Source organism: Botrytis porri (genome assembly GCF_014898465.1).
Source record: "Botrytis porri strain MUCL 3234 chromosome Unknown BPOR_028, whole genome shotgun sequence".
In the NCBI taxonomy this organism is placed as follows: domain Eukaryota; kingdom Fungi; phylum Ascomycota; class Leotiomycetes; order Helotiales; family Sclerotiniaceae; genus Botrytis; species Botrytis porri.
In genome coordinates this window covers 100417-127925 of record NW_024066102.1, presented here as the reverse complement: position 1 = coordinate 127925, position 27509 = coordinate 100417, and the positions used below count along the sequence as shown (strand labels likewise).

Sequence of the window (27509 nt, the reverse complement as noted above, 5' to 3'; positions counted from 1 at the left end):
AGAGAGATGCTACCCATGTTTTCAGTCTCAGATACCTTTTGTCAAAGACAACACTACTTGGTGTTTCCTCTCTTGCACTTCCAATTATCGCAGAATCTACAGAGCCCAAGTACCATAATATATTTTCATGATATACCTAGCTCCGTTATTCCTCGGCGCCACTCCCAATGCTACAGATCTCAATCCAAATGCTTTCCATAAACACTGACATGCAATGAAACCAGCTACTCAAATGCAAGGTACCTCGATTTCAGCCTCCACCTCATACTCCTCATCCCCATCCCCCTTCTTTTTCGCCCCCATCCTACAGATCGCCACTTTCTCAACCCGTACATCGCGCATCCACGTGAAATCGGCGTACTTAGAAATGATATCCCGTACATCAAACATCAAACATGCTTTGTGCTTTCCATGGCCCGCGGAACTTCCTCTTCTCCCTCTTCCTCTATCTCCACGTGCGTTCCCGGTCCCGGTTCCTCTCGTGCCGGTGCTAGAATCTTGACGTACCCCGCGCACGTAGATTGTATTGACAATCGTAGCGTGCAGTAATAAGCTTCGTCCTTTTTCTTCGGGGAGCATGAACCCGGCGCTTGTGAAGACGTCTTTGAGGGATTGACAGAAGGTTTGGAGATGCGAGTGCGGATCGCGGGGGGAGGTGTAGAGAATGGATGTTGACCAGGGTTGGTGCATGGGGTGGAGGGAGGTGAGTGTTATCTTGGGGAGTTTGATTTCTTCATTGTCTTTTTTGTATGGTTGGTTTTTTTCGGTGCCGTCTTTTTCCTTTTCTTTCTTGGGAACTAGGGAAGGGGAGGGGGAAGAGAATATTCCTTGGAGAATGGATATGGCGCCTTGAATTCGCTCCGTGGTTTCGAGACTCATCACCCCGATGGTGAGATGTAGGGTGGAAAGGGGACGGATGGCATCTGAGGGGATGGGAACACGGTTGGGGTGTTCGGAGGTGGGGGGAGAGGTGACGTCGTTTTTGAAGACGCGGAGGGAGTGTTGAAGTTGGGGGTAAGAGGAGGGGGTTGTGAGGGGGATGCAGAGGAAATGCATCAAGCGGGGACGGGGGGGTTTAGGGGGCATGGTTTTTGGGGGTCTCTTTTTTTTTGGCGAGGTAGATGATGAGGAGGGGGAGGGGGATTAGATTTTAAATCGTCCTGGTTTGGCCAGTAATTGATAAATTTGGTGATGGAATTGGGAGTTGGAATTGGAATAGGCATTGAAAGATCGGATCCCCAAGATGTTGATTACGGGAGAAATCTTTGGATTGGATCGATTTTGATGTGGTGTTTGTGTGTGACATACCTATGATATCAACCCCGCAGTCTCACTCATGAACTGGAATTTGGCGACCAAAATATTATCTTTGAATATTCCCTTTCATAATGCATCATGTTCTGGAAAAGGACTGGAAATCGTAGTATCTTTTTCAATCTCATTCCAAACTCTCTCTTACTTTCCCTTGGAATGTTCCCCAAGGTATAGGTCTACATTGTTGAGCTCTTACTCCTTTTATAAACACGATAATCAAAATCCCAATATCAATTCCTCCACACCCACCATCTGACACACACACTGCAGATCTCCCGTTAACCCCCCTCACTCATCCATCCAATTTCAAACCAAAACGCACACACCCAGGCCCATCCTTTCCTCACAAACCAATCCCCTAGCGCTTAACAAATAGTACCGAGCACAATTGATTAATTACCTACATCTACCCAGGAAATTAATGCATCCATCCCTCTATCAATCCATCCCTCATCGCATCTCCTACTTCCAGGCAGCAGAATAAGAACCTCTCATCTTCCTTCATTTGCTCAATCTGAATGAATTCTCTCCACCACACAAAGATTCATTTGTTTCGCTTTGCTCCGTGGGTAAGGTAGGTACGAGGGTTCATTTCATTTCGGGATTTCCTTTTTCGATGATTTGTTTGATTGTTTTATTCTTCGTGAGTTTGAGTTTTCGGAAGAGCTTCTTCTTCTTTCTTCATCTTCTTTTCAGGAAGACACTGTATTGTTATTTATTGCATCGAGGATTGTTGAGAAGAAAAGGGTATTTGGGTTCGAGTTATTCTTTACCTGTTTACCTACCTACTCACTAGGTATCTGATGCTCAATATGCCCTCTTCATTTCCATCCCATCTTTTGCGAATCGACTAGCTTTCAGTCAGAAGAGAAAGATTGAAAAATCCCACTTACGCGATACACGGAGCTACCTACCTACCTTTCCTCGCCATCTCAGCTCTCACACCGGCAGGCATCCATCTAGCTCTCAATCTAGATATTTGATTGAAACTCCAGATGATATACTACGGTATTTGTATAACACTGTACCTGTTCACGAGGTACACAAAGTCTCATTCATCTATTCATCATTTACCCATCCACACATCCATCTATCTATATATATAAAAGGGTCCCATCCTCTCCAACAACAACCCGCAAAGATGAGCGAGAGAGAAAAGAAACACGCGCCGAAACCCTCATATTCTCGAATCGATCCTGCGCATTCGCTTCCGCATCGCGCTGCATCCACTTCCATCTCTATTTCTGGATTTGAATCCGGATCCAGGTCTACAAATACAAAATCCCAAGTAGGAGATTACGATTCCATTCCTTGTACCTCTACAACATCCCAATCGCAATCGCAATCGCAATCGCAATCTTCCTTGGCAGAAATAACCGCACCACCACGCGTTCGACTCTCTCACCCTAATCCGCAATCAACCACCCATTTTCATCCACATCCACATCCACATTCTCGTTCGCGCTCCAAAACACCTTCTCCCCCCTCCCACGACCCCTACGGTCACGAAGACTATCCCCCGCATGCCCACACTTTCACCTCCTCCGACGAAGAATCAGAAGAAGAACAAGACCCTCTCCCCCCAGACTCCCAAACCCACAGTCTAACCACCACACTCCTCCACACGCGCGAAACCCTCCATCTTCTCCAGACCGCCCATTCCACCCTGCACAGCAATTACCTCGCCACAGATTCCCAGCTGCGCCTGCTCCGATCCGCGCATGCGAATTGTCCCAGTGCGGCTGAGGTGCAGAGTCGTGTGGGAGCATTGATGTTGGATCGGGATGCGTTTCGCGAAGCGTATAATGATGCGATGGGAGAGATGAGGGGGAAGGATGAGGAGATTATGGCGTTGAGGCGTCAGGTGAGGGGATTGAAGGAGTGGGTGAGTAGTAGTGGAAGGGGTGGGGTCGGAGGGGAACAGGTTACGGATGAGGTGATAGCGGAGAAGATGCAGTGGATCGGGAATGCGTTGCAGAATTGGGTGATATCGAATTTTAGGAGAGGAAGAATTGGTAGGTTTGGAGGTTTATTTTGGCACGGCCATGTTGGAAGAAATTTCATGAGCGCTTGTTAAGCGGCAAAATGTGTGAATATTGTATTGTTATTAACAATGTGGTATAGTAACGTATTAAATTAAGCTGACTTGTATTAGATTTAGAAAAGGCTTCAGATGAAGTGCGGCAACAGTTGGAGCAATGGGTACCCATGTATCACCATCTAGCAACATCATCTAAAATTAACCTCATACAATCACTCGTATCAAGTATATTAGTGTTTGATATCTTCCGGGCATATTTTGTCGGGCTTCCAGAGCAACAAGCCATGGAGATCGCGAGAACGGAAATAACTTTGGGTTCTTATGGTGAGAAATGCCATCTGGATGTTAATCGAAGTTTGAAGAGCTAATCGAAATGTAAAGGCCCCGAAGATGTAATGAACCAATGGCGATCGATAACGCTCGGGATTCTTTTGAAAGAATCTCCTGAAAAGCTTAAATCGGAGACCAGCTCTGTTGTCAATACCGTTGTTGCGCAACTCAATAGTTTGCTGGATCCGATATTTGATGTTCAAAGTACTGAAGCTAGAGACCAGTCGCTAAAAGCCATAATTAATGCCGCTATTGACCTTTCACGATTACTGCGAGTTCAAAAGGCAGTCTTTAGTATAATGATGCCCATAATTGAAGAACATCAACAAACGATGTTTGACGATGAAAGAATGGAAGATATTGGGGGAGAGGATGAAGATACATTGAACGAGCGAGAAATTAGCTGCGTGACGTTTCCTGGAATCATGAAAGCAGGGGATGAAAATGGAGAACGAAACCATCTGGTGAATATTGTTGCGAAGATGAAGGTGCTTTGCGCTCCTGATTGATGGCTGAGGGAAAAAGTAACATCTTTATGACCGATTACATGTAAAAGAATACCCACGGAAGACGGTGGAGAGCTAATCTCTCTACAATGCCGCCATGTGACCCATGTCTTCATGCAATGGGCATAGAAAGTCTTGAGTGATAGGCTGGGCTATATCTTCAGATAATAAATCCAACAGATATATTGGAAGAGTTGTGACAATTCCAGCAAACAAACAAGTGTACATGTGCATGTATACGTGTACCCAATATAGGATCGCGCATGATACAGTGATTAGCCGTCGAAGATCGTCGTCTTCACATGCAACTAAGCAATAATTTCAACTTCCATCAGCTCGAACCCGAAAGCGGGGTCACTTGAGGCTCTGTTGCTCACTAAGCAGCCGGTATCCTTCAAAATTATTGGTAAGTGCGGGGTTAAGGAACGAGCCATGCGAGGATAACCAACTTTCAGTGTGTATGCTTGGAATTTATCCACAACTGTACTTATGGCGTATGTGTTTGCGTCAATGTTTTGGACTTATGAATGACGATAACCTTAATACCGAATCTGTGTCTTTTTCCCGAGTAGTGCTCCGGGTCATCAATTTGGCTACTATCACCGTCTCCTGAGACCGAAATCAAGAGATTGCAGCACGCACAGCAGATGTCGTATTCTGCCTCGAAAGGCTGCATTGGAATTAATCTTGGCGATAACGTATGAACTCTATGCGAGCTCATGTATCGATGGTGGTAAGGAAGTCATGTCACAACTGACGCCTCTTGTGTTTTGAGTAAAGGTTTCCGCTAGAAATTATGTTAGCATTAGACAGAACTTGTTAAACTCAGTTGGCGTTGATGATAGGCAAACGACTAGTGTATGGAACAGTTGCCGCTTGAAGATGAGTCAAAAATCATGCTCGCTTGACCGAGTATACATAAACGTCGAATAGAAATGTTGACAATGTGCTGCCGTAGCTCGTTTGAGTTGGATCTGATCTGATGATGCCGCATCACTAGGAAATAGTTTCCTCTCACCTCCTCATCAGCATGGTTTTTGTAAGAGTTTTGTTCATTTCAAAGTATGAATGCGCAATCAAGAAGCGGTGTGGGGTTGCGTGGGTGAACTGGTCGATAGCTATCGTGGAACCCTGTTGAAGAACCACTAGATTTGTAGGAAAAGTCGCGTAGCTACACACAGCAAATGCAAGAGCAGAGTGTTGCATGCCATCGCATCACATCGCTCCAGTAATCTCAATTCGCATGATCCATTTGTTTGGGTGAAAATTCGAAGCATGCATGCACACGATTTTGCTTACAGGATCAATATGTAACAATCCCAAGATCCATGTTATCCCTGTATATGAGCGTGGAATGTCGGATGTGGGATGCGGATGTGTTGTAGCTTGGGATTGTGGATGCTATGTGGACGAGTGTAAAGCCGATCGAACCACTGCTCGCGAAGTGACGAATAGGTGACAGTTTTGACTGAAAACGATTTGTTTCCTGTCCGCAAGAGGACGTAGAAGAAAAGAAGCGATTGAAAGAAATCTTGGAAAAGGCGAGAAGATGCCCCGAACGAAGTCCATGAAGTTTGAGCCCCCATGCTAGAGAGATATGTAAGTGAGTGGGTGGGATCAAGATTTTGAGTCTCTTCTCTAATAATTTGTGACCCCTCCACCTTTAATCTGCTGTGGTCAGTAACTACATCAAATATCATCCATATCTTACTTCTCTTCAAAGGAACAGACTTTATCGAATGAGATACTGGCCGATCTGTGCTTTCATACACTTGAACGATAAGAACAATACTTCCATTGTCGGGTTTGGTTTGCGAATTGCTGGTGTTCGTTGTTGATTGTTTCTCGGAGAAGACCAGCAGCCGTTTGTTGCACCCAAATCTGGGGAAGAGAAGGGAAGCGGAACCATAAAACTTTCACACCACTTGGTAAGAGCTCCTTCCGAGCTTGTCGAAGCCAATCCCCAAGGTTTCCCCGTAAAAATCGCGAAATATTATCAATATGCACCCTCCTGATAAAATTATCTAAAGCGATAACTACCACTCAACATAACTCAACATAACTCAACTTCAGCTCAGACTTCTAGCTCCAGGTCAGTATCGATTGAATTCTCATTTGGATATAAGAAGCCACTCGCATAATCTTTATATCTCGTCGTTCTCATCGCCTTGAGTCCTCCATCCTGACATCCGCCGTGCAATTTAGGGGTTCGTTCGTTTGTTTCTAGTGATCGACAAGCCTATTCTTATCTTATCGACGCTCCACCTTTCCCGTCACTGTCAATCTTATCCATCAATCCGATCATTTACATTATAGAACCTTGATCATTATCATCAAAGTGAGCAGTTGCGAAGCTTGCCTCTTGATCTGCGAGCGTTCATAGAAGATGGCAACTTACGATAATGCTCCCATTGATCGCTACCTCAATGACTCCGAGAATCCTTTCGCGGGTCTCCTCTCAAGTACATATCGTCTTCCCCGACAATTCGTAAATGAAGCGTACGATGCCTCAACATGCTCGACGATCAGCCAATATTCCACATCAACCGTATCGCCCTGTAGCGAAAAGGACGAAAGTGTTTTCAGCATACAGTCTCGAGGGTCATACACGACAGCTACCAGTCAACAATCCATTCAATCCAATCCCGTAGCTGGATGGAACCTCCTAGTACCTCAAATCTCCCAAATCAACACTACCATTGTCCTTCCATGCGAATTCATATCGATGGATTGTGGAGTAACATTTCATCCAGATGATTTCGATAACTGGCTTGCGCACAGTCTAACGCATTTCAAAACCCTTCCTCCTCCATCGAAATGCTTCTGTCTCTTCTGTGATAGAGAATTTGAAGACACCAACGATTCGCGTAGCAATTGGTCGGATAGAATGATGCATAGTCGTGATCATTTTCTTGATGGAAAAACAAGTATTCGACCAGACTTTTCGGTAATAGAATATATGTGGAGGAATAACCTGATGGATGAAGCGGATTACACTTCGGCTGGACAATATACCGAACGTCCATCAGTATCAAGTCTCGTACGGAAAGGATTTGAGACGCCTGAATCAAAACTTAAGCGGGAGAGAGAGTCCAAAGTTCCATGCGATCTGCAAAAGGAAGAACGACATCGCAAACGTTCCAGCAATGGACACAAAGGGAAAGAAAGACAGAGCTCAACTTTTTCAAGGAAGCATATGCTAGTATCAATTGAGCATCCAGAATACACTCGAATTCTCTAGCTTGCTACACACACGCATAGGAAGGACGTTTCTTTCAAACCCCGGGGAATATTGGGAAGCTATGCGACCCTATAGATACAATTCCGAGCGGTTTGTGGCTGTGCGGAGGGCGAATTTTGCCACTTATCTCTCCGATTCTTCTGAACTCTTCATGCTTTGTGTTATTTATATGTTATCTCACCGAATGAGTGAATTTATATGCGGGTTCCCTTTTTGATGCAGGAACACAAGCCCTCGCCGTTCGCCTCTTCGACAGAGCGTATCTGCTCGTTGCCTAAGCACGGTAACCTTAACTCAATAGGACACCGAGTGGGACCGATCAATAATCTTGTTTGATTGCGCAACGTTAGGGTTTTATCGGAAGTTTTGTTTTCTCTCGTTTACGGTTTTCGAATTTCGGGATGCTGGATCATGGTCGAAAAGAAAAGTCTCTTGAACGATTTCGATACCCAAATGTGTTTCTTTCTTTCTTTGTGTGTTTCTCCGAGGTGCATATGTTTATATGCTATACGTTTTAGGCTTTGATGATGAACCACGCTTCTGATGAGTTATGTTAATGTCGTTATAAATAAATAGTACTTCACCAGCAATTTTCGTCTCTTGTCAATCGTGCATATATGTGTTGGCTTTGCTGAGCATTCTTCGGTGTCTATAAATGGTAAGGCATATTATCAGGAATATAGTTCGATCAGATGTCATCTGAACATACTTCTAGGCAGGTGAATGAGGTATATTGAACGCGTCCAGAAAATCGTGCATTCCGATATTCTACTTGGGAAAGTATTCCAGCCACTCAACATCATACCTATGTGTTGGGATAGATGAGATCGTCAAAAAATCATGATATGAGTTACTTCGGGAGAAGCTTACGTTGTAGGGCGAACAGTGACAGCCTTGCATGCTAAATCAGTGGTAGAGCCCTTGTCATCATGCCACCCGAAGTGGACAATCTGAAGCCATTCTAGCCTCCCAAATTATGGCCTTTCCAGCCATATTCAACTTACAAATGACGATAGTGCTGAGTGATCTCGTGTCGAAAAATCACCAGAGCTTTTTATCCTCATTTTCACCAAATACAATGGGGCTGACTTTTTTACCTGAGCCCAGCCTACATATATCGATATTCAACCCCGCCACAAATTTAACCTTATGCAAAGACTTCACACGTCAGACCTTCTAGAAGCGTATTGGTCTTCTAAATTTTCATTGCGGTACCTTTTCTTCCATCATGCAATGTAACATGAGATTCTCTTCCAATCATGCTCTTTGCCTTGAAAATAGGGCTTTGAGTGTGTGTGGAGAATGATACATAGCCTCATTCATTTAAGTGGACTGGGCGTTCGGTGAGCTAATCAGGGGCGAAAACTAGTGAAGCGATTAATAGTTTGATAAATTTGGATGGATTGTGTTGCTTGTTGTTGTTTGCTTTGGAATGGTCAATTGAGCTTGTGTACGTATGTTTGTCTTTTGGTGATCGCTAGTATGAACCGATGTTTATGGAGAGAGTCTCATGTCTCAGAATGCGGTCATGAGATTGGTGGATTGGAAAAACTGATTAATGTCTAAAGGATATTGTATGTTTTCTATGACAATGCTCTTCAGAACAAGGGAACTTCATTTTTGTTAATTCTCGTAGCTATTGATATGGTGTATCTTTGTTTTGTATCATGTTAGCTCTGATAGTATGGTATGTACAGAGAAGAGAGATAGTCGATATGATGTTTTGTGAAGTGTGTGGAATACTGGGAATGATTGAGATATAGCTTTTATGGTCTCTTATTGTATAGGATTAAAGTTTGTAGTCCGTAGCGAGGGGAGAGAAGGAAGTAGCTGGCTGGTGTTTTGATTGATGTGGAGCATTATATAGCCTTTGTCTCTCTTCTCTTTTGCCTCTCTGCTATCGTTGCTTGCTTTACATCTTCAACCGTAGATACCTCAGATTTCTAGTGCTGTTCCAAGTTTCGAAACTCGTGTATGCGAGGAGATACCATTGTCTTCCTCCACTCCATAATGTAATATCTCAAGGTATCAAATCCCACCACAACCCTATCATCAGTTCCATCATCTCGCATTACCGACTTTTTTACCTCCTACTCCCAAGCAATATCATCCGCATCATCAACTCCCATAATTCTTGCTCCAATCATCTATACCATGCCATACCCTCTCTTAAAGACTATCTTAATCCCTCAGATCTATAATAATACCCGATTTCGCACTATTACTATCCAGGCTGGCGTTCCACAGATATATGTTGATAATCTGATGATCAAGAAACGCATCTGCGTGTAGTACTTTGTATTTTGACATTGGTTTCGAGTTTTTTGTACTTGGACTGGAAGCGCTGAATGGGCTGCGGAAAAGGTATCTGTATAGTGTCTTCGTGGGGGTTGTCTATTAGAAGTATAGGATTACTAGAATGTAAAAAACTATGGATTCTAGGGATGAGGAGGTCCCTCTTCGGTTTTGTGAGGGGGGCTCTCTATTCGAAAAATCTCACTGTAGGATTAGATGGTACAGATTATTAGTAGATACTCCGTGGTTTAGATTTCCAGATTTTTAAAAATACCGGTTCCTCAGGCAGTTAATCTGCGGACTCAAAAAAGCAAACTTTTTGCAAGAAACTTCTATTGTTATGATAAACTTCTAAGACTACAACTTGAGTTGAAAAATGACCAAATCGAATGGGTAGATCAAAGAGAATCCAAGTGGAATATTGTGTTGCTAGGGTTGGTTAATTTACCGAGTGACAAAGGAGGAGCTGCACGGAATCGTGAAGAGTTTGTCACATGAACATCGATACTCATTTGCATATGAATATTCCGTATTTCCCTAACGTGGTTTAACACCGAGTGCACCCACGAATTTTACATACAAAATACGTCTGTGCGTAACCGTGCACTTTCTTTATTTAATAATATAATTTTTCAAAATTTGAAATTGTAATATTTAATTATATAAATATTATAAAAATTTAATTATTTATTAAAAATTTGAATTAATATAGTAGTTATTATAGGAATAGTTTTTTTTGTAACGAAAATCGTGACAATTTCCACTTTTTATAGAATATAATAGAAATTTTTATATAGAAACTTAATACTTTTATAAAAAATATTTTCTTATTAATAAATCTTTTTTGTTTTTTAAAAAATATTGATTAAGTAACGTAAACGTATGGGGAACTCGGACATATGGGGAACTCGGACACTTTTAGCCTATCACCAACTTGAAACCGCAATAACTTTTATTATGCATACCCAATCACCTTCTACATCTGCTCAAATTGAAGAGAAGCTTCAAAAGGCTATAATTTCACTTCAATTGAAAGAATTTAAATCAATTAGAAAGGCTGCAGAGCATTTTGAAGTCCCTAAGTCTACCCTAGCTGATAGGCTGGCTGGGAAGAAAACACGTTCCCAAACCCACGAAATGGCTCAAATTCTTTCAAACGCAGAAGAAAATACTCTTGTACGATGGATTTCACGACTTACCATCACTGGATTCCCTGCTACACCTATGTTGGTGAAGGAAATGGCCGACGAAATTCGTCTTCGACGCGTTCGGGTCGCGTCATCTCGAAATCCTACCTCGACAGAAATTCTACCTATAGGCCACGAATGGATCTATAGATTCCAAAAACGATATCCAGAACTTAAAACATGCTATTCACGTCAATTAGAGTCTAATCGGGCTAAAGAAGCAACTCCGGAGAATATTCAGGCTTGGTTTGACGCGTTTCGCACGCGTCTCATTGAGCGAAAGTATGAATTAGATGATATGTATAATATGGATGAAACCGGATTTGGAGTTGGAAGTACTCAAAGTACGCGCATTATAGTCGATTCTACTCAGAAATCGAATTGGAAAGTTACAGCTGGCAAGCAAGAATGGATAACTGCATTTGAATGTGTCAATGCAGCTGGAAATGCTCTATCACCTATGGTCATTTTCAAGGCTCAGAATACGAATTCTGCATGGATTCCAAAGGAAACACCTCAAAGCTGGCAGTTCTCTACTAGTACAAATGGATGGACCTCAAATAGCCATGGATTAGAATGGTTAAAAAGGGGTTTCGAACCAGAATCCAAGAAAGTGTCAGGTGACCGACCTCGACTTTTGATCATGGATGGCCATTCAAGCCATATTACAGGTAGCTTTATTGCTTTCTGTATAGATAATGATATTGATTTACTTATATTACCTCCTCATTGCTCTCACTTGCTTCAGCCACTTGATATTGCGGTGTATGGGCCAATGAAACGATATCATGCTTTAGAGGTCGATCGATATTCTCGAGCTGGTGTAAAGCGAATCCAAAGAGCTGAATGGGTAGAACTCTTTCAAAATATTAGAAAAAAAGCATTGAATTCTTCTAATATTAAAGCTGGCTGGAGAGGAGCTGGTTTAGTACCTTTTGCCTCACGAAAAGTACTCGATTCATTACCATTTAACTCCTCCCAGCAACCTTCTACTCCACAAATGAGAACCCCCAATCAAGACCTAGACTTGTCTATACTCAGGAGTTCTCCTCCAGATGGAACAGAACTAAGGCAAGCAAATCAGATCTTTAATACAGCTCTAGCAAGCAGTGGTTCTCCTGCATCGCCAACTCGTCGATATGCCAAGAGAATGACTAGGCTTGTAGAATCTCAAAATGCTGAGATAGCCCTACTTCGGAAACAGCTCTCTGATGCTCAGAGGTAATTGAGACTCGAAAGAAAAGAACTAAAGGCAAAAGAGTCAAATTACAAGGTCAATTTGTCTTTAGTACTAAGGAAGTATTGAAAATGGTACGTGAGGCGGAGGAAAAACCGAAGGAGAAAAAGCCACGAGGACGGCCACGCAAACGCCCAATTGAAGAATCAGAAGAAGAGATTGAAGAAGAAGAGCTAGAGAATAGTTCAAGTGATTCGGAATTGGAATTGGAGGATTGTGTGGCTCGTAGAACAAGATCGCGTGTAGAATAATTGAAAAAGTGTCCGAGTTCCCCATATGTCCGAGTTCCCCATACGTTATGTTATAGGTTATATAATACTATATATGATAATTCAAATTAACGATTTCCCCCTTTTAAATAATCTTAACATTAATTAGTATTTACCTTCTTTAAAGGTATTTATAAATTAAATCATTTTCTAAGGTTTTATATAAAGATATTCGTATAAAAATGAAGAGAATAGTTTAAATCATTTAATGAGATATTCTTCAAAAAAACGAACAAGATTATACTAGATTATATTTATATATAATCTATATAAGAAACTAGAATACTATATTTTTTATATTATCTTTTTTAATTAATATATTAAGAAGAAATCCCTAATTATAATTGCGTTTTTCTTTAGAATTGAACGGATTAATTGATTTATAAACTAAACTATTACATTTATAGAATTTGATAAATTGATAGTTTAATTTATATCCATTACATCCTGCTCAGAGCTCAGTATATTTTTTCGAATTCGAAGCCCTCCCCCTTCTTCAAACGAAAAGAACTGCTTTGCTACCCCCCTCCTATTAGGAACCTTTCATTAGGCTTTCCTTCTCCATCTTATAATACAAACGCTCTCCTTTGTACAACTGTTAAATCAGAAAAAAGCCTATCTATTATTTTTAATAGATTTAGTTTATTTAAATTGAAAGGGTAAAGGAAAAAGATTATAAAATTGAAGAGTTTATTATAATATAAATAACTATTTAACAAAATAACTTCAAAATTCTATATGAATTCAATCTCCATTTATATTTTTGAAAGAATATACTAAAATTAAAGCCTTAAAAGCTTTAGGTTGCTATTCCCTTATTAAAAAGAATTCAATCATTTATATTTCAAGTTTTATAAAGGAATAGAAGAATAATCCACTTCTATTTATTCTTATATAATAATTAAACCCCCCCCCCCCTCTACTTTCAATTCTTTCAAAATTCAATTAAATATAAATACTCTACTCAATCAAATCGATTCAACATCCCCCCCCCCCCCCCTTCAATCACCCCACCCTAACAAATAAGACTCTTCCTCACTTATACACAACTTTCAATTTGATTCATTCTTTCCCTACCTTCTTTAACTTAATTATAAAATAAAGAAAAAAAAGTAATCTTTAATTCAAATTGATTTTTTATCTCATACATTTCGAATTTTCATTATAAATGAAAATTCTACTTATATCAGAATATATAATTATATACTTAAACGAATTATATGATTCTTTTTATTATATATATAATAAAAAGAATCATACCTTATTCTAAATCATTTTAATTTATATTATTCATTTTATATAGGTTATATAGTACTGTATATAGTAATTCGAGTTGACGACTCCCCCCCCCTTAAGTAATCCCAACAGATTATAATCTGAATAATACTTTTCGATGCTTTTTAAGTTATTAAAGATTTAATCGTTATGACATTAATATATTTCTTATCAAATAATTTATACTATATTATTAGTATTAAGATTTTATTTATATTATATATTGTTGGAAGTTGTGGCACGTGCTCTAAGCTACTGTGCATATATCACTTCCACTTCGTAGTTAGATTTTACCTTAGTACAATTAATCTACATAGTCAATAATACATGCATTCCACTGGCCTGCTCCTTTATTGTGAACAGGTTATGAGCCCGGTAGCTCTGCAGTAAGACTAAGGCCGAAAGCTCTTTGAATAGCTTACGTTGCCAAAGGAGAGGTTGACGACGAGAAGCTCCTACGCAACGCGACGTCAACATACGAGGTGCGCACAGCAAACAGATTGCTGAGCAGCGACAGCGAAGTAACCACTTACATCGCGCCTTTTCCTCAAGTAAGAAAACTACGAGTTATTACTGAAAAGACCATTCATTCCAGCTTAACGCTGAAGAGCATCACCTGCTACATAGTGTTCGATATCACTTCAAAAATCATTATCTACAAATCAAAATTCACTATTCTTAATTACCCCGCCTTGAAGAGAATTTCTCCCTTCAAACACTAGTACATCCCAATCGGGACAGCGCAGTCTTAAACAGTTCCTCTTCCACTCTTTCATTCCACCATCAATCACGCCTAGGTCATCGACGCAAGCTTTCTACTTGCAGAACCTTCAAAATGAACGAAGACACTGGATCCAAGGATTACTCCAAGCGCATCCCTCCTCTCACTCAAGAGAATCACGAACGCTGGACTCGTCAAATAAGAATTCAACTTCGAGGAAAAGGTTGGTTCTATACATGCGAAAAGACATTGCATGAATATGCACGGATTGCAGCAGCCGACAACTTAATCCAGGATTTCGAAGAACTTCAAGTCTCCAGCGGCAGCGGCAGTACCACTACAAAGATTCGACTCAATATCGACAAAAAGGCCACCTTTCTTAAGGACGACGCTAGTGCATTATCTTACATCTGTCGCTCATTATCTGACGATGATGAGGCTTTAGTGGACGAATATGATACAGCAAAGAAACTTTGGGATTATCTAGCCGTCAAATACTCCAGAATCGATGATATCGCAGCAGACGAGTACCTCCTCAAGATCAAGACCTTCTCTTTCGACGATACCCCTGATATGACTATTATAGGTGCATGGGATAAGCTCAAGGATCTTCGACGAAAGCTCTTATCTGCGGATGCTTCAGCCGGTGCTTTGTGTACAGATAAATCACTCTTTCAAAGCCTGACCTTGTCTCTCCCTGATGAGTACAAAGTCATCATTGATATGATCCGTGTCGTCAGTTCTACTCTAAGCATTGACGATAAGATCAAGCATCTACAGGTCAAAGAGGCAGAGATCCAGACCTCTGGAGACTCGGCACACCTTGCAAAAGGAAAGAAATATGTCCCACCTCATCGCCAGCGTAAGGCTAGCACAAGCTCGGAGACCGACACATCCATCATCACTTGCGAACTCTGCGACAAACCTGGCCACTCAGTCCTAAAATGCTTCCAGCTCCGTCGCGCCAAGCGTCTCTTGAAATCCGATTCAAAGCACAAACAGAAGAGAAGACAATCCACCTCTCCAGTGCGAAAAGACAAAAAACGCAGGGAGCACAAGGCTCATATCGCCGAATCAAGCTCCGATGCTACTGAAAGTGTCGTCGATAGTGAGTCTGATTCTGAGCATTGTCATCTCACCAAAGAAAGTATTAGTAAGGCATCCCCATCGCAATGGTACGCTGATACCGGCGCCACTTCACACATGTCTGACCAACGTTCTCTATTCAGAAGTCTAATTCGTACTCCGCGACGAAGGATAACGGTTGGTGGGGGAGCTATGTACTCGGATGAGCGAGGAACAGTGGACATGGTGTGCAAGGATGGAACAAGGACATCATTAGCTGGTGTGCTATATGTACCTGGATTGGGGGTCAACCTGCTCTCAGCCAAGAGAATTTGTGAGGCAGGACTCAAGGGTACATTCAGTCTCAAGAAGATGTATTTCACACCAGAAAACGATAAGAATAATAAGATCATCAAAGCAACAATGAAAGATGGGATGTATATCATCTCGCATGTGAAACCAGGATACGAAGATTCTGCATTCTTTGCGCTCTCTGCAGAGATCATTGATGGTACAAAAGGGGAAGTCGAAGAATTAACCATGACGGAGAAGGAAAGATACCTTATCTGGCATAGACGCTTCAATCATCTCGGCCCTGACAAAATCAGGAATCTGCACAAAGTCACTACACTCCAGAGACCGATCAAGGTCCCTTCAACTCTTGATGTCTGTGAAGTGTGCGCTCTCACAAAGATGACTAACAGAATCCCAAGTCAACTAAGTGCACGAAAATCCAAAAGGCTAGAATTGATCCATTTCGATGTTGCTGGCCCTTTCCCAAGGACCATTCGAGGGCACAGATACTTTCTCCTTATTATCGATAGCGCCACAAGGGTAAATTGGGTCATCCTATTGAAACAGAAGAGCGATGCAATACCCTTACTGAAAGCCTGGAAGCAAGAAATTGAACTTGCTACAGGAGTAGCTGTAATTGCTGCCAGAACCGACAATGCACCAGAGCTTCTTCAAGCCGTCCGGGAATGGAAGACTGGTGTGCGATCAGAGGTTACAGTGGTTGTATCGTCTCACCAAAATGGTCCAGCTGAACGCAATATACGCACCGCAGAAACCGACATGAGAGCAATGTTGAAAGAAGCTCATTTACCATTAGAATTTTGGGACGAAGCTGTCGAGCACGACGTATACATTCGAAACCGCACTAGTATTGGCCCAGATGCAAATGGAATCGATCGAAGCCCACTCGAAGCATTTACAGGCACATTACCAGATATCGATACATGCAAGGTCTGGGGGAGTCGATGTTACGCCTATATCAACCCCAAAACCATCCCAAAAGGACAAAGGCATGATAAACTTCGCGACACAGCAAGGGTTGGGATATTCCTGGGATACTCAAAAGACACCACCAAGCATATAAAGGTTTATTCACCAGAGCTAGGTTATACTTACCGCTCTTATCGTGTTACAATCGACGAAAGCTACAAAGGAGGGGATCTGGATCTCAAACTCAGAAACTGTGTAGCTGGATCACAAGGTACCAAGAATATAGAACCTGATCGCAGGCCTCGCGGCAGACCTAAGAATGTCCCTGAATCATCGTCTATTCCAGTCGATCCACCAATATCACCAAATGAAATAATCACAGACTCGATAGAGGTGCGCTTGCCAATACCAAAACGAACAAAGACTGAAATACCACGCTTTGATGAAGATGAATATGGAAATATCCGACAAGTGGCTGATGATTTAACAAGACCGGCAGGGGAAAACAACAAAGAAAGTGATGTTACTTTACCTGATATAACTTCACCACCTGATCATACACCACCGAAGTCAAGGGCACCTGAGGATATAACTTTACCACTTGATCATACACCATCGAATTCGAGTACATTACCTGAGAGTGTATTACCTGATATTGCACTACCTAATGAAACTTTACCACCTACTGCATCTACATCTGCATCTACTTCCACACCACCTTTGAGATACAATCTTAGGAAGAGAAAGAGAAGCGATGACGACGATATAGAAGAACAGAGAGACTCCAAAATCATTCGGGCCTTACTTGCTTCCTTAAATAAGCCAGGATCAGAATCAATTGAGCACGCCATGATTGCCATTCCAAATATTCATCAATTCGAACAGGAGACGAATAATGAAATTGCTTCGAAGATCTTGACTATTTTAGCAGATGCACCAGCAGAAGCTGAGACCGCTCTACCAGCAACGGAAATACTCGGGATCAAGATACCGAATACATATAAAGAAGCAATGGCAGACAAAAAGCACGCGAAAGACTGGCAAGCTGCAATTCAAGAAGAAGTAGACTCATTGGTCAAGAATGGCACTTGGGAAGAGTTCATTTTACCACAAGGGAGCAATCTAGTTTCAACGAAATGGGTATTTGTTGTTAAGACGAAGGATAATAAGGTAGAGCGATTCAAGGCCAGATTAGTGGCTAGAGGGTTCAGCCAAGTTTTAGGTAAAGATTACAACGAAACCTTCGCCCCCACTGTTCGACTCGATACTCTTCGCCTTTTCCTTGCAATTGTTGCAAGAGAGGACCTCGAGTGTTCCCATTTCGATATCAAAAATGCGTTCACCGAATCACACTTGAAAGAAGAAATCTATTTAGCACCCCCTCAAGGTGTTCATGTTCGTCGCGGCCGCGTTCTACATGCACTTCGGAGTCTTTATGGGCTAAAGCAAGCTGGTAGAGATTGGAGCCTTCTTCTGAAAGGAGAGTTAACCAAGATGGGTTTCGTACAAAGCCTTGCGGATCCGTGTTTATACACCAATCACCCGCGCCAGCTAATTCTCCTAGTGTATGTAGATGATATTGTTACTGCTGCTGCACAAAAACGAGATATTCAATGGTTTTATCACAACCTTTCTGCTCGATTCAACACCAAAGACCTGGGGGAGATTAGTAAGATCTTAGGAGTGCGCATCATTCGTAACAGATCAGAGAGAGTGTTAACTATGGATCAAGAAGAGTATCTGGATGCAATGCTTACCCGATTCGGGATCTCCCATGGTCAACACACTCCAAGGAAGATACCAATCTCGGATTACAACCAACTACGACCAACGCTCCCAGACGACGAGCTCACTGATGTAAACGAATACCAGCAAGCAATCGGCAGTACGATCCACCCTATGGTTTACACTAGACCGGACATCGCATTCGGTCTCGGGAGATTAGCACAAGCTATGTCTAACCCTGCCAAACATCACAGCGTTGCACTCAAAAACCTTATGAGATATTTGAGGTCAACTATTAAACAGAAACTACGTTTTGGGCCTGGGGGAGTTCAATCAGATATTTGCAAAGAATATGACCTCCTACAACGCACCATCAAAGTATACACCGACGCAGACTGGGCAAGCGATAGAACCGATCGAAAAAGCATCTCTGGTGGGGTAGTAATGTTCTATGGTGGACCAATCTCATGGGCAAGCAAGAAGCAGACATCTGTAGCTACATCTAGTACAGAAGCTGAGTACATTTCCATGGCGATGTTCACCAAACAAGGGCAATGGGTAGCCCAACTCTTGAGGGACTTAGAGCGACCACAGTATATCGGGAGCAACAGCGGAGTTCAAATGCTCGGAGACAACCAAGGAGCGCTAGCGTTAACCAAGAACCCACATCTACACGAGCGATCAAAGCATATTGACATATGTCACCACTTCATTCGAGATCTCACAGAAAAACATCTAGTCAATACCAGCTATGTCAATACAAGTGATATGGCTGCAGATGGATTAACAAAACCATGCGCAAGGGTGATATTTGAGAGATTCAAGAACATGCTGGGGTTTCAAAGAGAGTAAGCTCTTTGGGAGAGTATTGGAAGTTGTGGTATGTGCTCCAAAATCGACTAAATCGACCAAATTGACCAAATCGACCAAAATCACTGAATCCACCCATTTCACCTATTTCATCAGATTCATTGGATTCATCTTACGTCGAATTTATCAAAAAAAAAAAAAAAAAAAAAAAATTAATGATTTCAAGAAAATCACGTGGAATAACAGATAAGCTTAAGGTCTGTTCGCATACGATCGGATTTTGATGGTCTACCATATTAAAACAGTAACCCTACGATCAAGGAATAACGAATTTCGAAGCAATCAGTTATTGGGCGTATAAAAGGAATTTTAAAGAAACTAACTACTGAAGCTGAGAGAGTAAGCTCTCTGGGGGAGTGTTGGAAGTTGTGGCACGTGCTCTAAGCTACTGTGCATATATCACTTCCACTTCGTAGTTAGATTTTACCTTAGTACAATTAATCTACATAGTCAATAATACATGCATTCCACTGGCCTGCTCCTTTATTGTGAACAATAATCAACTTTTTTCGACTTTTTCAATATATAATATATTAATTAATAATAAGGGTTTATACCGGAATTTAATTAGTTTAATTTAATATATTGATTTTTATTGAAATTCTGATATTTTCATAATAGTAGTAGTAGTAAATTCTTAATCAATTCAGTCTATCTATAGGTAAGCTACAAATATTTCCATATAAATTTCAAAAAAAAAAGGAAAATAAGTTTAGTATATCCCAGTTTTCGGTATATCCCAGTCCGGTATAGCCAAGTTTTCTGTACCTATGCCTACAAAAACCACTCCCCTCAAACAAATCTCCTCACATATTAATCAATCTCCAAGATAAGCGCCGTCCACTTTTCGGGGAATGCGGATACAGTATGGAGTACAATACAATCTCATGCTAGAATAATTCCATCATGCATTTCAAGACATCCACAATTTCTCTACGGTATTCCATAATGAAATCTAGATTCTATACAAGATACAAATACTTACTCGAAGGTGCCGATGCGATGCACGAAACCGAACCAGAACCGGTCTGTTCTCGATCAATGCAAGACCCAATGAATCCCACTCCACCGGAAAAATAGCTAACGAAGCCGTCCACTCGGAACAAAGCTTCTTTTCTTAGATGTGGATCAGGGCATTCTCGTTCCGTGGCCTAGGTAGTGTCAAATTTCAAAAAAAAAAAAACATGCACTCCTATCTAGATATTGGGACGAGATACTGTATATACTATACATAGAATATTGCCTTCCGATCTACACCTGCGTCAAAACGCGTGCGCAGGCTCTCAATAAGATTGAACAATTTGCGTCTCCTCAAATCAGAGGGAGAGAGACATGAAGTTGCTAGTTCGGGGATCCGGGGGACGAGTCGGGGAATCATGCATTTATAGAAAAAGATGCGGAAAGCGCGGCGTAAAGGTTGCGGATGGGGAAATGCGGGGCATGGTGGGAGTATCTAGTAGGGATGCGGGTGGACGCGTCTGGATGGAGTAATGTGGTTCCTGGGTGTAGGTAATTTGAGGATGTGAGAAGCGAGATGGAGGGCGAAAGGAAGAGATAAATAGACGGGGAGTTTTTCTCGAGGTCTTGGGTTTGAGAGATTGTGTTTGAGAGTTGTGTTTGAGACTGAGTTTAATTTTGAGTGTGTGTTTTTTGTTTACTACTTTGCAATCATGTCGTTTGTTCGTACGTTTGGAAAAGCTGCTTTGGCGACTCTTCTCCTCACTCCTTCTTCCATATCAGCTACAGACTATACACCTCAAGAAACCGTCTTGAATTCTGGTCGTCCGACTTTCTACGATGCTTCAACTTCCATTCCTGGTAAAATTGCCCTCGAAGAACATGTTGGTAATGATCTTCTTAATGGTCTCTATACCGTCCCTTACTATCCCAACACCAACGAACCTCAATACTCTGATTCCGTCTACATCGCCGATGTAGGTGAGAAGATGCTCGATATTCCTTCGCGCATTGCCAATATGGATGCTGCGAATATTAGCATTTCCGTTTTAACATTTGGAGGCCCGGGGATCCAGGGTGTTTTCAATGCTACCTATGCGACCTATGCCGCTGGATATGTGAATGACTATTTGTACAAGAATTATAAGGATAATGCGAATTACACGGGGAGATTTGAGTTTTGGTGTAAGTAACCTACATGTACCTTGTACTTACAACGAGACTAAAGAAAATCAATAGGTAGCAATGCACTTCAAGAGCCCTCCAAGGCCGCTACCGAACTCGAACGTTGTGTCAAAGAACTCGGAGGTGTTGGATCCTTCGTTGGAGGCTACACCAACAATGGAGGTATCAACGGTACCGCAAACGATATCGTCTATCTCGACGACCCAAGCATGGAGCCTTTCCTTGAAAAGGTAGTCGAGCTAGATGTTCCCATCTACTTGCATCCACGTATGCCAGCCCCTAGCCAACTTCTCAGCGTCAAAGGCTATGAATTCTTGGGTTCATCTCCCTGGGGATTTTCCTCCGAGACAGGTGCTCACGCTCTCCGTCTCATGGTTTCCGGAACTCTGGATAAATACCCTACTCTTAAGATTGTGCTCGGACATTGTGGAGAGGGACTTCCATTTTTCCTTCCACGTATTGATCAGCGATTGAGACATTTCAATCAAGATTTGTTCAACAGCAAGCTGACGATGGAGGAGTACTGGCTCCGCAATTTCTGGGTTACAACTGCGGGTGTACAAGATGCGGGAACAGTGGTGGATACGATCAAGAGAACAGGTGAGGATAGAGTAATGTTTAGTGTGGATTATCCATTTGAGGATACGGTGGAGATTGCGGGATGGTTTGACCGTTTGGAGATGAACACACTTACCAAGACGAAGTTGGCATACGAGAATGCGAAAGCTCTTCTAAAGTTGACTTGAGCGAATGGAGGCCGAGGGTATTTTTGTACATAAATTGATAGTCACGTTGGATATCTTGAGTTGAGAAGGTTAGTAGAGGTTAGCGTGTGGTTGAATCTTTTGTGAGCGAGATACTGTGGGGTGGTTTGAATGATTCGAACGAGGAGTTTTCATTCTGTACATAAGAATTTGGAGTGAGATTGGCCATACTCGATACTGTTAATAGTATTTGAGCCATGACAGTGTAGAAAATATAGAATTTTAAAAAAAAGTCTGATTATCGGATGGGTTCCGTGTCTGTATGATCAATGAGAATGACGCTTTCAACTAGCAGCATATAGAAGTAATCAGTATACTTAGCCATCTTGCATTCGATTCTCTTCCACTGAACTCCGCCACTCCAACCAGCAGGATGGGACAATTAGGACGGAGTGAAACGATATTGGCTGCAAACTCCCATTGAGGTTGAAACTATCAAACTTCTCATGTTGAAGGGTCCTCAGTCTTGGCTTTGGATGTAAGCTTTAATTCATAGATCGATCTAAGCCTTGCGGGACGTGATGATTTATTATGGGTTTGAGGGTCCGGTCGTATGGAGATGGTATACTTTGGAACCACCATGCGGAGTAAGTGAGTGCCTGCTTGTTAGTACTGGCCCAATCATTTGAAAGGTTTCGCTGTTCCCCTCTAGTGCGCAAAGCAATAATTAGTATCGTGAACTGTAGAAATTGTACCGTACCGTCTTTCTTTTGGTCGAGAAAATAGGAGCTCCATTAACTCCTTTTGCTATGAGGTTGAGCCGATACAGTACGAATGAATTTCGAGTGTAATATTAGGCTCATCTGCTTCTACACAAATTCCAGACTCCGTGATAACGGTGTTGTTTGGCGATGGAGAGAATGTGACAATATCATCCTCAATCCCGTGTTCATGATGCGTCCGATTGAGCACGGCACGAAAGTTTATTGCCAAGTGTTTAAGTAAATCTCCAAGAACCGTAAGTATATCTTGATCAAGTATATTATGAGTGTTAAGAAGCCATTTTCTATATTATCAAAGTCATAAACCCCTAAACTCATCGACTTTTCCAAATAGTGAATGAATAAGAGTACCTCAAGGACTTATTATTACTAGATGGTATTCTGCAGGGACCCCGCCACTAAATGAACCCCTGAATTTACTACGTCATTTTTGTTATTTGTTATTTGTTATTTGTTATTTGTTATTTGTTATTTTAGTTAACTTATACTTTATTGATAAAGGGTCGCACAGCCTTACAAGGGAACCGGCAAGTTTATTTTAGACTTTTTCTCATTATGTGACACTTGGTAGGACGAACGGGCAAGTCCCTGGTGAGAATGGATGAATGATGAGATGACAGACAGACAGACAGACATGATGAAATCAAAGATAAAATCCAAGAATTAATTACGGTAAATGCTGATAGAATAAATATATTATAAAGTGTGAGTACCTTACACTTACGGCACTATTATTACACTCACGTTACCAAGTAGATCCGTCCTCTTACTTATTATTTTAGTATCGAAAGAAGTGCCCGATGTCTAGTTTTCCCCAGTATCGGCTAAAATGGTTGACGTTTCTATTCTGCAAGGCCTTTTATGAGTGGGGATGACAGTGACATGATGACATACACTGGTGGATGATAGATGATATGAAACTTCACTCAACACAAAGCTATTACATTACATAATAACTCAATCTCCATCACACTTCACTCTACTTTTAACACCAACAACATTCACATCACATTCACTCTATTATACCTTCCCTTCAAGTGGTCAGTCTTCACTCCCACGTCGTGTCGTATCTTCACAACCTGGATACTGACCGGTACATGCAATCCCATTCATCCCATTCATCCAAAGCTATGACGATGAGCCACTTAAGAACAAGACGCCACAATCAATCAATATCATCACCCTGTCGCCCGACCCATGTCAATCAATATTTTACTTCCTTGTTTGTGAACCTTTTTTTCTTTCCCATAGGTCTGAAATCAAGATTCAGGATATGCGACCAACGCACCACTTTCATATGTCACTTTCTCTTGAGTAGGTTGGTGGTAAGAATCTAATAGGTATATTAAAAGCTTAGAGACCCTTTCTTGTTCTTTTTTGGAGATAGAGTATCTACCGACCAGGCAATTTAATCAACTTTCTATCCATCTATCAATCAAGACTTGGACTTGATTTTACTTTCTCTCTGTTCATACTCTACATCTCCAATAAACACTCAAACATCAATCGAGTACCCAACCTTCAAAATGGCCACCGGTTTCCTCCACCACTTCGGTACATTTCTGCTCTTCGCCTCTTCTATCCTCCTCCTCATAACTACCATTTCCGCCCCCGTCATCAATGATATCGGAATCATGAAAGTCAAATTGACAAATGGAACCGATTCTCACAATTCCGTGGTTTCATTTGGTACCTTTGGATATTGTGTTTTGAATGTTGATTCGTAGGTTTCTCTTTTCTTTACATCCCCTCATCTCATCTCACCCGAGCGCACGAGAAGATATCAACCCAATATAAGGAATATCATACTAACAACTCTTCTCAAAAACAGAAATGGAAACGACTACTGCACCAAAAAACACATCGGCTACAACCCCGCTGCCATCATGTCCCAAATCGAATCCACCAATGTCAACACCGCCAGCGAAGACACCACCAAAGCCCTCACCAGCGTGATGATTCTCCACCCCGTCGCCTGCGGAGTAATGTTTATTGCCTTCCTCCTCGCACTCGGCGCCGGATTTATTGGTTCATTCCTCGCGGCTCTCGTCTCTGCAATCGCATTCATCATTGCATTGGTCGCTATGGCGTGTGATTTTGCACTGTTTGGAATCATCAAAAACCATGTTAATGGAGATGGAAGTGGAAGTCATGCCTATTTCAGCGTGGGTATCTGGTGTATCTTGGCGGCTATGATTGCAGGATTCTTGGGCGCAGTCGTCGTGTTTGTTACGTGTTTGAGTAAGAGGATGCATAAGAAGAAGACGAGGAGTGCAGTGGGAGAGAAGGGATATGTGGGGGGTGTGAGACCGGCTAAGAGACATTTTTGGCAGAGACGCAGTGGATACTAGGTAATTTCCTGGTCCTACTATTGATGAAAGTGCCCGGGGGTTTGATGTGATGAAGGGAAAATGGAGGAGTGGACATTTAGGAAGCGAATCGACGGACTAGACAAGCCCGAATCTAGTAATGGAAGGAGAGGAGAGGAAGACTTACATAATGACACGACCGCGACGACATTTCTTTTCCTTTATACCATCTGTACTTTTCAAGCGAGAGATACCACAACAAGGTTACTACATATTGGCGCTTTGGTGTAGTCTAGTTTACCCATGTATTTTTCATACCCGCGATACAGATCGGGGTAATAATAAATCTTTTCTATGAATTTGAGTTTGTGTCTACAACGTAACTTGTGATTTTGCTTTTCTCTTCAGCAAATCTCTTCAGAAAATCATTTAATTTCTAATATCTAGCTAGGTCACCGAATTACTCCTCACAATCATCCCATTCATCCTCACCTCACAGAACGAGATACACTATCCCTCATTCCTCATTCATCCCCTATAAAACTACAATCAAAAAGATATATCCCGTAACATCTCACAAACTTTTTCCAAAAAAAGCAAAGTAAATTGATCACTTGCAATGACGGTGTTCACCTATCTGATCTTGTCTTGATATCTAGACAATACAATCCACTGAGTGACTTCTCGGCAAGGGGAAATACGATTCCCATCTATGCGCCAATGATTCAATACCGATATCAATACCAATACCCCTACCGATACTAAATTCAACACATAGATATCCAGTACAAAGGGATGAGAAGAATTCTTTTTCGTTGTATTAGGTAGGTAGGTAGGTAGGTAGGTAGGTAGGTAATATTCGAAATGAATTAATGTTCATTGAAATGTAATTAAAAACTATATAATGAGTAGGTAAGAGTTCTCGAGTCTACTTATTATAAGATTATATTACATGTAAGGCTTTTCCAGCTAAAACCTTTATCTACTATATTGCAGAGTGAAATTCAAAGTTATATTATTAAAATATTCAAGATCAATGAAGATATTCGTAAAAACAGATGATTTATTTTTAAATATTTTTAGAATAGTTTTGTCAAGGGGGATTGAAATTGAAATTCTTGAAATTTTCGATAAAAATCGCTTATTTTGTTGGAGATTTACCTCCTTGATAACCTCACTGTTTATAAGAATTAAAGTATTATATATAACGTAGTTTATTAATATATAATATAGTTTATTAGTGCGTATATTATATTAATACGTGGCCTACTTTAAAAATATACTAAAATCAAGTTTTTCTTAATATTTATGATTTAATGATTAATCATTATTTCTTTTTTTTAAAAAAAGGATATTCAATAATAGTAAAAATTAAATATTCTTATGATATTTTAAAAAAAAGTTAAATTATTACGATTTTTATTACAAAAAGTTGTTTTTATAATAACTATTGATATAATTCGAATTTTCGGTTTATTATTAGAAATTTATAATATTTATATATTTCAATATTATATATTCAATTTTTAGAAAATCCTGTTTATAAATAAAGAAAGTGTATAGTTATATATTGTTAGAACACGTGACTAGGGGCGTGACAATACATGTCACGCTTGACCCTATATACGTACTCCGTATATAAGTAGGATTAGTATACGTATATATACTTAATAAATCTCTTTTCGTATCAAGAGAACAGATAGAATAAAACAACTCTTTTTACTCTTGTACCTTGTATATATACACCTTACTAAGTCTGTTTAATATATATAAATAAATTTTATATATAAAAAGAATAGTATATAACGTGATTTATCATCGAGTGGGTCATATCATCAAGTAGATCATTATTTTTATATACAAAATTCTTCTGTGTATAATCGTGTACTTTCTTTATTTATCAATAGAATTTTCTATTGAACAGACTTAGTAAGGTGTGTATATATAATATATATAGGTAAAAGGATTATTTATTTCTATTTACTCTTTTTATATGAAGAGGGAATTGCTATATTTATATATGTATACTACTCCTACTTACGTACTTTGTGCGTATATAAGGTAAAGTGTAATATGTAATGTCATGTTGTTGGTCACATGTTCCGACATTTTCTAAAAATTAAAATTATAAATTTTAATTATAAAAATAATATAAAATTCTAATAATTTATTGAAAATTCAAATTATTATAATAGTTATTATAAAAATACTTCCTTTGTAATGAAAATCGTGATAAATTTCATTTTTTTTTAAATATAAAAGAAATTTTTAT

The 27509-nt window shown here is 40.7% G+C and overlaps 5 protein-coding genes across 5 annotated transcripts; 4 read left to right on the top strand and 1 right to left on the bottom strand.

Annotated features, from left to right (window-relative positions):
• Positions 1 to 228: 228 nt before the first annotated feature.
• Positions 229 to 1086, bottom strand: EAF01_011976 (uncharacterized protein; the record flags this gene model as incomplete). The annotated part of the gene is made up of 1 exon (XM_038920234.1): positions 229 to 1086. One exon carries the CDS (start codon positions 1084 to 1086, stop codon positions 229 to 231), a length of 858 nt encoding a protein of 285 aa, XP_038764286.1.
• Positions 1087 to 2455: 1369 nt separating this feature from the next.
• Positions 2456 to 4194, top strand: EAF01_011975 (uncharacterized protein; the record flags this gene model as incomplete). Its single annotated transcript, XM_038920233.1, has 3 exons — positions 2456 to 3329; positions 3470 to 3679; positions 3737 to 4194. The coding sequence occupies 3 exons, from the start codon at positions 2456 to 2458 to the stop codon at positions 4192 to 4194; spliced, it is 1542 nt and encodes a 513-aa protein (XP_038764285.1).
• A 2383-nt stretch (positions 4195 to 6577) lies between these two features.
• Positions 6578 to 7432, top strand: EAF01_011974 (uncharacterized protein; the record flags this gene model as incomplete). The annotated part of the gene is made up of 1 exon (XM_038920232.1): positions 6578 to 7432. One exon carries the CDS (start codon positions 6578 to 6580, stop codon positions 7430 to 7432), a length of 855 nt encoding a protein of 284 aa, XP_038764284.1.
• A 13538-nt stretch (positions 7433 to 20970) lies between these two features.
• EAF01_011973 (uncharacterized protein) lies at positions 20971 to 22188 on the top strand (the record flags this gene model as incomplete). The annotated part of the gene is made up of 2 exons (XM_038920231.1): positions 20971 to 21442; positions 21497 to 22188. 2 exons carry the CDS (start codon positions 20971 to 20973, stop codon positions 22186 to 22188), a joined length of 1164 nt encoding a protein of 387 aa, XP_038764283.1.
• Positions 22189 to 24454: 2266 nt separating this feature from the next.
• On the top strand, positions 24455 to 25279 carry EAF01_011972 (uncharacterized protein; the record flags this gene model as incomplete). The annotated part of the gene is made up of 2 exons (XM_038920230.1): positions 24455 to 24651; positions 24760 to 25279. The coding sequence occupies 2 exons, from the start codon at positions 24455 to 24457 to the stop codon at positions 25277 to 25279; spliced, it is 717 nt and encodes a 238-aa protein (XP_038764282.1).
• Between the last annotated feature and the right edge of the window lie 2230 nt (positions 25280 to 27509).